Source organism: Erythrolamprus reginae, chromosome 1, assembly GCF_031021105.1.
Source record: "Erythrolamprus reginae isolate rEryReg1 chromosome 1, rEryReg1.hap1, whole genome shotgun sequence".
NCBI lineage: Eukaryota > Metazoa > Chordata > Lepidosauria > Squamata > Dipsadidae > Erythrolamprus > Erythrolamprus reginae.
In genome coordinates, this window is record NC_091950.1 from 388,128,709 (window position 1) to 388,142,164 (window position 13,456).

At 44.2% G+C, this 13,456-nt stretch overlaps 1 protein-coding gene across 1 annotated transcript; it reads right to left on the bottom strand.

The window, feature by feature from the left end:
* Positions 1–2,889: 2,889 nt before the first annotated feature.
* LOC139157751 (serine protease 55-like) lies at positions 2,890–13,050 on the bottom strand. Its single transcript, XM_070734849.1, has 4 exons — positions 12,704–13,050; positions 9,481–9,722; positions 5,456–5,598; positions 2,890–3,453 (listed from the first exon to the last, which is right to left on the bottom strand). The coding sequence occupies exons 1-4, from the start codon at positions 13,006–13,008 to the stop codon at positions 3,145–3,147; spliced, it is 999 nt and encodes a 332-aa protein (XP_070590950.1). The 5' UTR covers positions 13,009–13,050; the 3' UTR covers positions 2,890–3,144.
* Positions 13,051–13,456: the final 406 nt, after the last annotated feature.

Consider the following 13,456-nt stretch of genomic DNA (forward strand, 5'->3'; position numbering starts at 1 on the left):
AAGATGTTTCTCTAATGTGAGCTGTGGATCGAGGAGGACGCCCAAGTTGCGGACCCTCTCTTAGGGGATCAGTAATTCCCCCTCCCCCCAGGGTGATGGACGGACAGATAGAATTGTCCTTGGGAGGCAAAACCCACAGCCACTCCAATACAGCGGGCCTCTCTAAAATGCTGATATAAAGGGCATGGAAGAAGACACACCGAGAAGCAATTCTTCCCTCAATTAAAACCAGTGAAGGGCTGCTACCCGGCTGGGGAGGGGGGGAACACCATCCAGGTAGTGGAAATGGAGCTGCGTGCATAGCTCCAGCTGACAGGTAGCCTGGCGCGAGATTTGCTTCCTGAGCATGCACAAAAAACATAATCTCACACAAGGATGTGCACTCCTCCTTGCCGCCTCAGAGTCCCTCTTTTTTTCTTTAAGCCTTAAAGTTTTGGAATTTTTTTTATTCCCCTAACCTCACCTTCTTCCTTTGGCAGCGACTGTCCTCCTCCTCTTCTTCCTCCTCCTCCTCCCACCCAAATTCTGAGCTTTTATTTCTTTCCTAATGGGTTTGCACGCATTATTTGCTTTTACATTGATTCCTATGGGAAAAATTGCTTCGACTTAAGAACCTGGTCACGGAACGAATTAAGTTCTTAAGTAGAGGCACCACTGTACAGTGAAAAAGAAGTCAAATATGGAAAATCTAAAACTGTAAACCCCGATTTAAAAAAAAAAAAAAGTTCAAGCCTGCTGTCCCCCATCCAGGCCCCCACACCTCCAGGCACCATGAGATGGCAGCCACAGCATCACTTGGGTCATCACCAAGAATGGAAAATATAGAGTTGGATGTCATCAGCATCCTGTGCATACTTCAAGCCATGGAGATGGATGATCTCACCCAGAGGTTTCATTGAGATGTTGAAAAGGAGTTGAGAAAGATTGATTGATTGATTGATTGATTGATTGATTGATTGATTGATTGATTGATTGATTGATTGATTGATTGATTGCTTGATTGATTTTATTTGATTTGATTTGGTTTGGTTTGGTTTGGTTTGGTTTGGTTTGGTTTGGTTTGGTTTGGTTTGGTTTGCTTTGGTTTGATTAATGCCGCCCCTCTCTGAGGACTCATGCCATGGTTAAGAAACAATGCTTTAGGGCAGTGATGGCAAACGTTTTCCCCCCTTGGGTGTCGAATGTTCGTGCGCACACACTATTGTGCCTGCGCTAGTGCCTACACCCAAAATTCAATGCGTAGAAAGGGTGAAAATTGCCTCCCCTGCCCCCCCCGGAGGCCCTCTGTAGGCCAGAAACAGACCGTTTCCCAATTTCTGGTGGGCCCGTTAGGCCCGTTTTTATCCTCCCCAGGCTATAGAGGCTTCCTTAGAACCTGGGAGGGGCAAAAACGCTTCGCGCCAGTCTTTCAGAAGGTCAGGAGGGTGGGGGCAGTACGAATATTATGGGAGTTGAGGCCTACACATCTTCAAGCTTCAAGCCAAGATTGGGGAGGTATTTTGGGGAAACTGTCTTAAACTAAAAACCAACATTCCTTTGGTTTGTAACTGCAAATCTCTCTTCCATACCAAATCCAATCAGCAACAAACACAGCAGTGGGAGGGAGTCTCATTTGAAAGTGTTTTCCAGAGGCTTAACAACTACCTGCAGGCAGTCCCTGGAATAACAGGCTTCTGAATAAGCCTGGTTGTTGGTTTTACCTGCAGAGAGTCATTTAAGGAAATGGGCTTTCCCTTTGACTTAGAAACATAGAAGACTGACGGCAGAAAAAGACCTCATGGTCCATCTAGTCTGCCCTTATACTATTTCCTGTATTTTATCTTACAATGGATATATGTTTATCCCAGGCATGTTTAAATTCAGTTACTGTGGATTTACCAACCACGTCTGCTGGAAGTTTGTTCCAAGGATCTACTACTCTTTCAGTAAAATAATATTTTCTCACGTTGCTTTTGATCTTTCCCCCAACTAACTTCAGATTGTGTCCCCTTGTTCTTGTGTTCACTTTCCTATTAAAAACACTTCCCTCCTGAACCTTATTTAACCCTTTAACATATTTAAATGTTTCAATCATGTCCCCCCCTTTCCTTCTGTCCTCCAGACTATACAGATTGAGTTCATTAAGTCTTTCCTGATACGTTTTATGCTTAAGACCTTCCACCATTCTTGCAGCCCGTCTTTGGACCCGTTCAATTTTGTCAATATCTTTTTGTAGGTGAGGTCTCCAGAACTGAACACAGTATTCCAAATGTGGTCTCACCAGTGCTCTATATAAGGGGATCACAATCTCCCTCTTCCTGCTTGTTATACCTCTAGCTATGCAGTCAAGCATCCTACTTGCTTTTCCTACTGCCCAACCACACTGCTCACCCATTTTGAGACTTAAGGCAGATTTTAATGGAGACTGCGATATTTTGGGATTAGGAATCCAAATCACCTTCACTCTCCTCTGAAATGGACAGGTTATTTTTGTTGCAGGACAGTCTTTTCAGCCCAGAACTCTTCCCAAAGTACAATATCATACAATGATCAACATTTCTATAATAGCCAAAGTATCTTGGGGCCATATCTGTGATACTACAATACCAGCAGATCCAAATTGATTCTGGTCTAAGTTATCAGTCAGGATAGTGCTATTACGAAAGAAGACCAAGCATAATAAATTCTGGAAGGCTTCCCAGAAAGGAAAAGCAGATGTAGGATCACTCTAAATTGTCATCACAAACGGTTTTTATACACGTGCCGGTAAAATATTCCTTGAGATTTTTAGGGTCTTTCAGTACCCAGTGTGGCCACAGGATGTCTCCCTATCTTGCACAAAATATACAGCAGTGGTCCCTTTTAAGCTAATAAAGATAGTGGTTGAAATTTTGCGGGAAGTGTTCTTACTTCAGTACAAAAAGCTTTAATTTTTTTTAAAAAAAAAAAACTTGTTTATTTTACATATACAATAGGAGGCTCTGCTGAAAGTTATAGCTGTTTCCAGAAAACTTTTCCAATATTTGCTTTCCAAAAATATCAGATAAACAGGCCTCATCTTTCTGGCGGAAGAGGAGTGTTTGTCCAATGCATTAGGATGATGCTGGATTGGGGGCAAATCAATGCACAATAATATCAGAATTCTTCAATAAAAAGGAGTTCAGTTCAGTAAGCTGGATCAATCAGTAGCAACACTGGAGCAATTGTGCAAGTTATTGAAAGAAGAGGAGAACCGGAAACAGAATCTGGAACAAAGACTTGAGTGTAAGGTCCAATGTCATCCACTCCTTCAGGAATAAAGGGCTTTCCTTCTTGTGCCGTGACCTTTTGTATCCAGTCCAGGTAGCCGAAGACTGTAGTGTAGACCGTGGGGCTTGCCTCTGGGTCACAGTTACCCCCCCAGCTTGCTATGCCAACCACAAACCATTTCATGTTGCTTCCAGAATCACAGAACAGAGGACTCCCATTCTCCACCTGGTTGAAATAAAAGTATAGCTGAAATAGCCCAAATTCTTATACAAAAGGCTTTGAGCGTTTTAAATAACAACAACAAAGTTGGAAGGGATCTTGGAGGTCTTCTAGTCCAACCCCCTGCTTAGACAGGAAACCCTACATTACTTCAGACAGATGGTTATCCAACATCTTAAAAACTTCCAGTGTTGGGGCATCCACAACTTCTGGAGGCAAGCTGTTCCACTGATTAACCATTCTGACTGTCAGGAAATTTCTCAGTTCTAAGTTACTTCTCTCCTTGTTTAGTTTCCACCCATTGCTTCTTGTTCTACCCTCAGGTGCTTTGAAGAATAGGTTGACTCCTTCTTCTTTGTGGCAACCCCTGAGATACTATCATGTCTCCCCTGGTCCTTCTTTTCATTAAACTAGCTGGGCCCAGTTCCTGCAATTGTTCCTCATATATTTTAGCCTCTGGTCCCCTAATCATCTTTGTTGCTCTTCTCTGCAGAAGAGTCTCAATATCCTTTCTGCATCGTGGCAACCAAATATTCTTTTTGCATCTTGGGAACCAAAACAATATGTAAATCAAATGTGCCTTTGTCACTTTGCCCCAACAGGCAAAGATCAAATTTATTTTATTTATTTATTATTTTATTAGTTGAATTTCTAAGCCACCCAGCTCCTTACGAATTCTGGGCGGCGTACAACAATTAAAAAAACAATCAACAATAAAACGCCAGAATATAAAACCATTCATTCTTCTTTGCCAGAGCTAGATGATACTGCTCAATGACCTTTCTCCTCCCTTTTTATACCAATCTGTCAAAATTGTAATAAAACTTTACCCAAATGAAACATACATTCTCTTCCTACATGTTCTAGCCTCCATTTTAATTTCCATGTCTTATTTCTGCTGGCTTGGATTATGAATTGCAAACACCAAAAGGGATAGTCTTGCATAATAAAAATGATTAATTCATAGCTTAATTCTCCAACCACTGCCTCCCCATTGCCTTCAAAAGTTTATTTAAGGCAGTTTCTGACAATTGGCTAATTCTATTTAAGAACAATCAAATAATAATAATAATAATAATAATAATAATAATAATAATAATAATAATCCCGAAAAAGTGGTCGAAAATGAGCAAGCAAAACTACTGCGGGACTTCCGACTTCAGACTGACCGAATTCTGAAGCATAACACACCAGACATTGTGATTGTGGAGAAAAAGAAAGTATGGATCATCGACATCGCAATCCCAGAAGACAGCAGAATTGAGGAGAAGCAGCTAGAGAAATTAGTGAAATATGAAGATCTAAAAATTGAGCTGCAACAACTCTGGCATAAGCCAGTGAAAGTGGTCCCAGTGGTACTTGACACGCTGGGCGCAGTGCCAAAGGATCTCAGCGGACATTTAAAAATCATCGGAATTGACAAAATCTCCATCTGTCAATTGCAAAAGGCCGCTTTACTGGGATCAGCAAACATAATTCGCCGCTACATCACGCAGTCCTAGGTGCTTGGGAAGCGCCCGACTGCTGATGAAATACGAAATCCAGCATAGTGATCTTGTTTGCTGTGTTGTACTGATAATAGTAATAATAGTAATAATAATAATAATAATAATAATAATAATAATAATAATAATAATAATATGAAACTTCTGAATTCTTCCTCTCCCATATGATCTATCTGTTGTAGCAAAACCCTTGCTCCCATTTCTGTTACTTGAAGGGCTAACAAACTAGTCAAAGGATCACAAAGATATCAAATAAAAGAAGGGATAAGAAAAGCAGAAGAAACACAAGCAAAGAAAATAATGATGTGTCTTTTCTCCTTTTCCGAATATATGGTCTCCAATATTGTGGGCTTGAATTTAATTTATCTCCATGGACTAAAGAACAATTTTAGCTTGATACTTTCCTAAATAATCTTCTCTGGGTGTTTGAAAGTTGAATATCAAAAAATGGGCATGAGTCTGTTGTGCAAAAGATATTGGGCTCAAGGTGAGATTAAATGTACCTCGCAATTCTCCTCCATGTTTTCCTTAGAAACAGCACAGAAGACATTCCCGATTAACCCTTGGATTTCTTTGGAGCATACGTCTCTGTCAATTAGAGTTACTTCTACCTTCATTAACATGTGGGTTAATTTCTCAGCGTTATCTGCAGGCAAAAGGAAAGGGTGAAGGCCAAGTAACAGTTTAGCATCAACCAATAATAGATAGAAATCAGCCACGCAGTATTTCACAGAACAAAATACATTAAAGAAACATCACTGTCCTCCTGTCACCATAAACAAGGATCAGCCCTGCCAGTTTCATGGAATTATGTCAGAGATTCCAGCTTTGCTCTCATGTGATAGAAAGGGAGCCTGGTCTTCCTGGAGGAAGAATTAGGAATGAGTGCACAGCTTGAAGTGGGTGAGCATGTTGTTGCCCTAATCCAGTGATGGCGAACCTATGGCACGGGTGCCACAGGTGGCACAGAGAGCCATATTTACTGGCACACGAGCTGCTGCCCTAGCTCAGCTCCAATGTGCATGTGTGTGCCAGCCATCTGAAGCTTCTATTCTGGTGCCTTGGAACATATTTTTGCTATCCGACCAATCAGGCATTTGCAATTGGGGGTGTCCCTCTGACCTTCCTGCCAATCAGCTTAAAGCTCTGTTGGGAGAATGGTGTTAGACTTATGGTTGGGGGTCACCACAACATGAGGAACTGTATTAAGGGGTGGCAACATTAGAAAAGTTGAGAACCACTGAGTTAAGGCATAGATTTTTCTTTCATCTTCAAACTGATGTCCCACAGTCAGTGAAGACTCAAAACTGAAAAATGAACAGTAATAGGCCCGGGGGAGATGTCTCAGTTCCCCCATGCCTGATGGCAGAGATGGGTCTTAAGAACTTTACGAAAGGCAAGAAGGGTGGGGGCAGTTCTGATCTCCGGGGGGAGCTGGTTCCAGAGGGTCGGGGCCGCCACAGAGAAGGCTCTTCTTTTGGGTCCCGCCCAACAACATTGCTTAGTCGACGGGACCCCAGTAAGATAACAATCCAAAACACCTATCCAAATTAATTATGAAATACTTATCGGAACAAAGGTAAAGGTTTTGAAAAGCCTCCACAACGCCCCCATGTTAGAGACTTTATAAAAACTCCCTTACAATATTTCTAAAATGAAAGAGTTTGTTGCAGAAGAATGGGAAACTTTCCAAAACTAAGCCAAGAAGATTCTGAGCTGGCTCCAGGAAAACCTATTTTTTGCTAAAGGAAAGGTCCACACTGCACCTGCCACATACACAGTTTTCCTATTCTGAATCTGTAAACAACTGCCAATAAATAGTATATATGCATCCAAATTGATAGCAAAGCATCCTTACTTTGTACGACATAGAGATTATATTAGCTTCTATTCACTTGGAGATTCATAGGAACAAAAACAGCAACCTAAGTTGGGAAAGAGAAGTTGGCTGCTACTTTCCTCTTTTTCCTGGAACTAGAGATCCCACCAATCTCACAGTAGCAATAGCAATAACCAATGTTTAAAAGCATGGAGGGAGGGGAAACTTCAGATCGTGCAGAATGCAGCTGCGAGAGCAATCATGGGCTTCCCAAAGTATGCTCATGTTACACCAACACTCTGCAAGCCTGCATTGGTTGCCGATCAATTTCCGGTCACAATTCAAAGTGTTGGTTATGACCTATAAAGCCCTTCATGGCATCGGACCAGAATATCTCCGGGACTGCCTTCTGCCGCACGAATCCCAGCGACCGGTTAGGTCCCACAGAGTTGGCCTTCTCGGGGTCCTGTCGACTAAGCAATGTTATTTGGCAGGACCCAGGAGAAGAGCCTTCTCTGTGGCGGCCCTGACCCTCTGGAACCAGCTCCCCCCGGAGATCAGAACTGCCCCCACCCTCCTTGCCTTTCGTAAAGTTCTTAAGACCCATCTCTGCCATCAGGCATGGGGGAACTGAGACATCTCCCCCGGGCCTATACAGTTTATACATGGTATGTTTGTGTCTATGCTTGCTTTTAATAATGGGGGTTTTAGTGTTTTTTAAATTATTAGATTTGTTCTTACATTGTCTTTGTTATTGTTGTGAGCCTCCCTGAGTCTATGGACATGGGCGGCATACAAATCTAATAAATAATAATAATAATAATAATAATAATAATAATAATAATAATAATAATAATAATTTCAAAATTCTATTCCAGATTGAATTCAGTAAACTTTATGTAAATAATCACCTTAGCCTGGATGGGGAAAGAAAGTGGGGAAGATAGGTTGGGGGCAGCAAAGGGCTCCACTTACTTTTTCCTACCGGTACAGGATTCCAAGGCCGATGCAGAAGGGGGGCATGCCCGACATGTGTGCAAACGCCCCCACACGAGATTTTGCTTCTGCACATGCGCCCGAAGTGATATCTTATGCGAGGATGCTCATGTGGGCGAGATTTCAGCAACTTTTGCCCCCTTTTTTTGCCTCTATGCATGAGCAGAAGCCAAAAAAGGGCAAAAATTGCCAAAACCTCACCTGTGTAAGCATCTTCACATGAGATTCGGAACCCATTAAAAAGTCCTAACGGATTGCCAATCCCATTTGTACTAGATTGGGCCCATCACTGGTTGGGGGGGGGGGGGGTTGAGGAAAGCAACTCAGAATGTGCCCATCTAAATTCTTTTTGGTGTAAGACGGATCTGTACCCAGATTTCAAGAACCTGTCATTCTATCCGATAATATAGAGTGCCAGTGAATTTCCTAACCAGATCTACTCCCAAAAGCTGACTTAAAGCTAACGAGCTTGTTTCCAAGCGAAATCAGAGTAAGAAGTAGGATGCAATTCTTTGATTTGGTTTCAAATTACCTTCACCTCTGTAACTGTCTGGTTTGGTTCTGCAACCCAACAAGACTGACACAGACTTCAGAGGATAATCAGAACTGCAGAAAAAACAATTTCTGCCAACCTGCCTTCCATTTAGGACCTGTATACTGCAGGAGTTAAAAAGAGGGTGGGGAAAATATTTACTGACCCCTCGCATCCTGGACACAAACTGTTTCAACTCCTACCCTCAAAACATTGCTACAGAGCACAGCACACCAAGCCAACTAGACACAAGAACAGTTCTTTCCCCAAACGCCATCACTCTACTAAACAAATAATTCCCTCAACACTGTCAGACTTTTTACTAAATCTGCACTTCTATTTCTACTAGTTTTTTTCCTCATCATTCCTATCATCCTTTTCCTCCCACTTAGGACTGTGTGACTGTAACTTGTTGCTTGAATCCTAAGATTTTTATTAATATTGCTTGTTTCTTCATTGCTTATTTGACCCCTATGACAATCAAGTGTTGTACTACATGATACTTGACAAATGTATCTTTTTCTTTTACGTACGCTGAGAGCATATGCACCAAGACAATTTCCTTGTGTGTCCAATCACACTTGGCCAATAAAGAATTCTATTCTATTCTATTCTATTCTATTCTATTCTATTGATTGATTTTGTCCATTGCACAATGAGAGTTATATTGGGTATACATATAGTAAATATATAATGAAGGTTATAGAGGATATACTCATAGTAAAATATATCTAAGAAAGAATAGAAGAAAAGAAATAGGAATAAAATATATCAGTGAAAGAATAGAATAAATATAGGAAAGAAGAATGGTATAGGAGATATAGGAGAGCAATAGGACAGTGGATGGAAGGCAATCTAGTGCACTTATGCACTCCCCTTACTGACCTCTTAGGAATCTCTATTCTATTCTATTCTATTTCATGACTTTGGCCATGAAAAAAAAGAAGGCTGAGTTAGAAAGTTTTTCTTATTGGAAGGGACAAAAAAAAGAAAGGAAAACCTTTTTTTTCAAAGCCCAGTGCAGTGGGAGAAGTGAAGTCATCAGGTAGTAAAAGTTTAAAAATATCACCCCATCTCCACTTTTGCATTTCTAAAATTCCTCCCTAAATTGAGATTGTAGACAAAGTGACAAATATAAGGGAAGGCAGTTTGGCTCAGTCTTGGATTAGAAAATGCAGTACCAGCCATCACAGTCTTCCATGTGGCAACCCAGCAGTCTTGCCATATGCTCAGGTCCTGCAGCAACGGCAAGCAAATTGGTGTACTTTGTTCATTGAAGTTTATGGGAGAATCCAATAAGATCAAAGCAATGTTGTTTCTCAGACTGGTGCTGTTGAAGTGTTCATGGATGATCATCATATCCAACTTCTTCTTCTCGGAAGGCTTCCCGTGCAAGATGACCACGATGGGGAGATCTAAAGAACTTGGGAACAAATATGGAGGCAATACATTATTGAAATGTATTAAGAGCTGGCCTGACAAATAAAAAAATACGACACACTGTTCAGTTGGGCCAATGGTATATTTAATGCAAAACATTACAAAGGATATCTGTTGTTTTGAACTTATACAAATTGTGCTACAAACTACAAATTGTGCAGAATGCAGCCGCGCGAGCAGTCATGGGATTACCCAAACATGTCCACATCTTTCCAACACTCTGCAATCTGCACTGGCTGCCAATTGGTTTCTGGACTCAATTCAAAGTATTGGTTATGACCTATAAAGCGCTACATGGCAAGGGACCAGATTACTTGTGGGACTGCCTCCTGCTGTATGAATCCCAGCAACCAGTTAGGTCCCACACAGTCGGCCTTCTCCAGGTCCCATTAACTAGACAATGTCATTTGGTGGGACCCAGGGGAAGAGCCTTCTCTGTGGGAGCCCTGGCCGTCTGGAATCAACTCCCCCCAGAGATTCATGTTGCCCCCACCCTCACTGCCTTCTGTAAGAGTCTGAAGACTCATTTATGCCGCCACGCTTGGGGTCATTAGATTCTACCCCCTGGCCGATGAATGTTTGAATGGGCATGTGTGTTTGCTAATAGGCTTTTTTAGTTTTTTAAATGTAATTCTTAATTTTAATTTTAATTAATCATATATCGATGTACAGTGGTGCCTCGTCTTACGAACTCCTCTTCTAACAAACTTTTTGAGATACGAACCCGGTGTTTAAGATTTTTTTGCCTCTTCTTCCGAACTATTTTCACCTTACAAACGCAAGCTGGGATGAAGGGGTTTCTTTTTTTTTCTTTTTTGAAGAAAGAAAAGGGAGGGGCGGCTTGGAGATGGAAACAGCTTGCATTAACAAAGCTAGGAGAACGGAGTGCACTGAAAGGGTGTCTTTTGAAGAAAGAAAAGGGAGGGGCGCCCCCTTGCCTTTCTTCCTTCCCACTCACCCTTTAGCCTAGCCTTGCTTCTTCCACCCGTCCCCTTTTGCTGCTCCTCCCTGCCCTCTGTTCACCTCCCTTCTAAAGTTTGGGATTTTCCTGAAGGATTTGCACGCATTATTTGTTTTTACATTGATTCCTATGGGAAACATTGTTTCATCATACGAACTTTTCACCTTACAAACCTTGTCCTGGAACCAATTAAGTTCGTAAGACAAGGTATCACTGTACAGTGATCCCTCGAGTTTCGCGATCTCGATGTTCGCTAAACGCTATATCGCGAGTTTTCAACCCGGAAGTAAACAACACCATCTGCGCATGCGTGCCCTTTTTTTCTATGGCCACGCATGCGTAGATGGTGGAGTTTCCCCACCGGGCTGAGCGGCTTCCCCTGGGTCTTCCCCCTCTTGCCCCGGTAAGTGGCGCGAGCAACGGCGTGGGCGCGCGCGCGGGGCCCGCTTCCCAGCTGGGAAGCAACAACACCAACCGGGTGGGTGGGGGAAGCCCCGGCGGCGCGCGCGCGAGGCCCGCTTCCCAGCTGGGAAGCAACAATACCAACCGGGTGGGTGGGGGAAGCCCCGGCGGCGCGCGCGTGAGGCCCGCTTCCCAGCTGGGAAGCAACAATACCAACCGGGTGGGTGGGGGAAGCCCCGGCGGCGCGCGCGCGAGGCCCGCTTCCCAGCTGGGAAGCAACAACACCAACCGGGTGGGTGGGGGAAGCCCCGGCGGCGCGCGCGCGAGGCCCGCTTCCCAGCTGGGAAGCAACAATACCAACCGGGTGGGTGGGGGAAGCCCTGGCGGCGCGCGCGCGAGGCCCGCTTCCCAGCTGGGAAGCAACAACACCAACCGGGTGGGTGGGGGAAGCCCCGGCGGCGCGCGCGCGAGGCCCGCTTCCCAGCTGGGAAGCAACAATACCAACCGGGTGGGTGGGGGAAGCCCCGGCGGCGCGCGCGCGAGGCCCGCTTCCCAGCTGGGAAGCAACAATACCAACCGGGTGGGTGGGGGAAGCCCCGGCGGCGCGCGCGCGAGGCCCGCTTCCCAGCTGGGAAGCAACAATACCAACCGGGTGGGTGGGGGAAGCCCCGGCGGCGCGCGCGCGAGGCCCGCTTCCCAGCTGGGAAGCAACAATACCAACCGGGTGGGTGGGGGAAGCCCCGGCGGCGCGCGCGCGAGGCCCGCTTCCCAGCTGGGAAGCAACAACACCAACCGGGTGGGTGGGGGAAGCCCCGGCGGCGCGCGCGGATAAGCAGCAGCAGCGAGGCGGCGGGGAAACCCCAATCTTCGGCTCCTCGCTGCTGCGGTGGAAGTAAAAACACCATCTGCGCATGCGCAGATGGTGGTTTTACTTCCGCACCGCTACTTCGCGAAAAATCGATCATCGCGAGGGGTCCTGGAACGGAACCCTCGCGATGATCGAGGGACCACTGTATACTGTTTTTATATGTTGTAAGCTGCCCTGAATCTTCGAAGAGGGGTGGCATATTAATAATAATAATAATAATAATAATAATAATAATAATAATAATAATAATAACAACAACAACAACAACAACAACTCAGTTGTAAGTTCCCAATCCTTTTTCAAAATCCCTTGAATTTTCCACCTTGGAATGGCCTATGGACTAATGTACCTGAGACCTTGAACAGAGAAAAAGAGGTCAACCTAAACTGCTTCAAGCAAAGAAGTAGAGCAGGCAGGATAATTTGAATTGGCCTGCTGTGGAGGACTGGTGGTGAGAATATGAATTATAAGCTATTATTATTATTATTATTATTATTATTATTATTATTATTATTATTATGATTATTTACCATGTAGATGTTCCTATTCAAAACTCTATTCCTACCTAATTCATTTTGCTAGTTCTCCTCTGCAGTCAACTGGCATCTATCTAGACTGCTTCCGTTCTCACTCAATTGTTGAGTTTGTGTGACCCCTCCTTATTTCCCTGAATATGTTTGCACTTCCCTCAAATGTATCAACATCTTCCTTACATCTTCTGTGCAATACTCACAGGTCCTCCATGAAGCAGTGAGCTGCGGACAGGATCCACCAGCTGCTTAGAATTGCTCCTCTGCAGACGACCTTCTCTTTGGTTTGAATGCTGACCTGCCAGGGTAGAGTCTCAGATGTCGTTGTTGGGGTTCCTTCTTTGACTCTTGGTACTGTCCAGGAAGTGGCTTTCAATTTGGAACTGAGGCCACACGAAGAAATCGGAACGGTGGGCAATGTTCTTAATTCTGTTTTGAAAGAAGTGGAATTCATTCCTCTAAATTTGGGGCCATTTTCCAAGTGTGAGAAAGTTAAGGGTAAGCTCATTGGAACTGTATATCTTAGCCCAGTGATGGTGAACCTATAGCATGGATGCCACAGGTGGCATGCGGAGCCACATCTGCTGGCACACAAGCCATTGCCCTAGCTCAGCTCCAATGTGGATCTGCATGCTGGCCAATTGATTTTCAGCTCACACGGAGGCTTTGGGAGCATGTTTTTTGCCTCTGGGGGAAAGGGGGAGAGCATTTTCGCCCGCTCCAGGCTCCAGGGAAGCCTCTAGACTGGGGAGGATGAAAAACAGGCCTATCAGGCCTACCAGAAGTTGAGAAATGGGCCGACTGGGCCCACCATAACTTGGGAAATGGGCAATTTCTGGCCTCCCGGGGGAGGGAGGTGCTGTTTTCACCCTCCCCAGGCATTGAATTATGGGTGTGGACATTCATGCAAGAGCGATAATGCACATGCAAGCATTTTCGGCACCCATGAGAAAAAA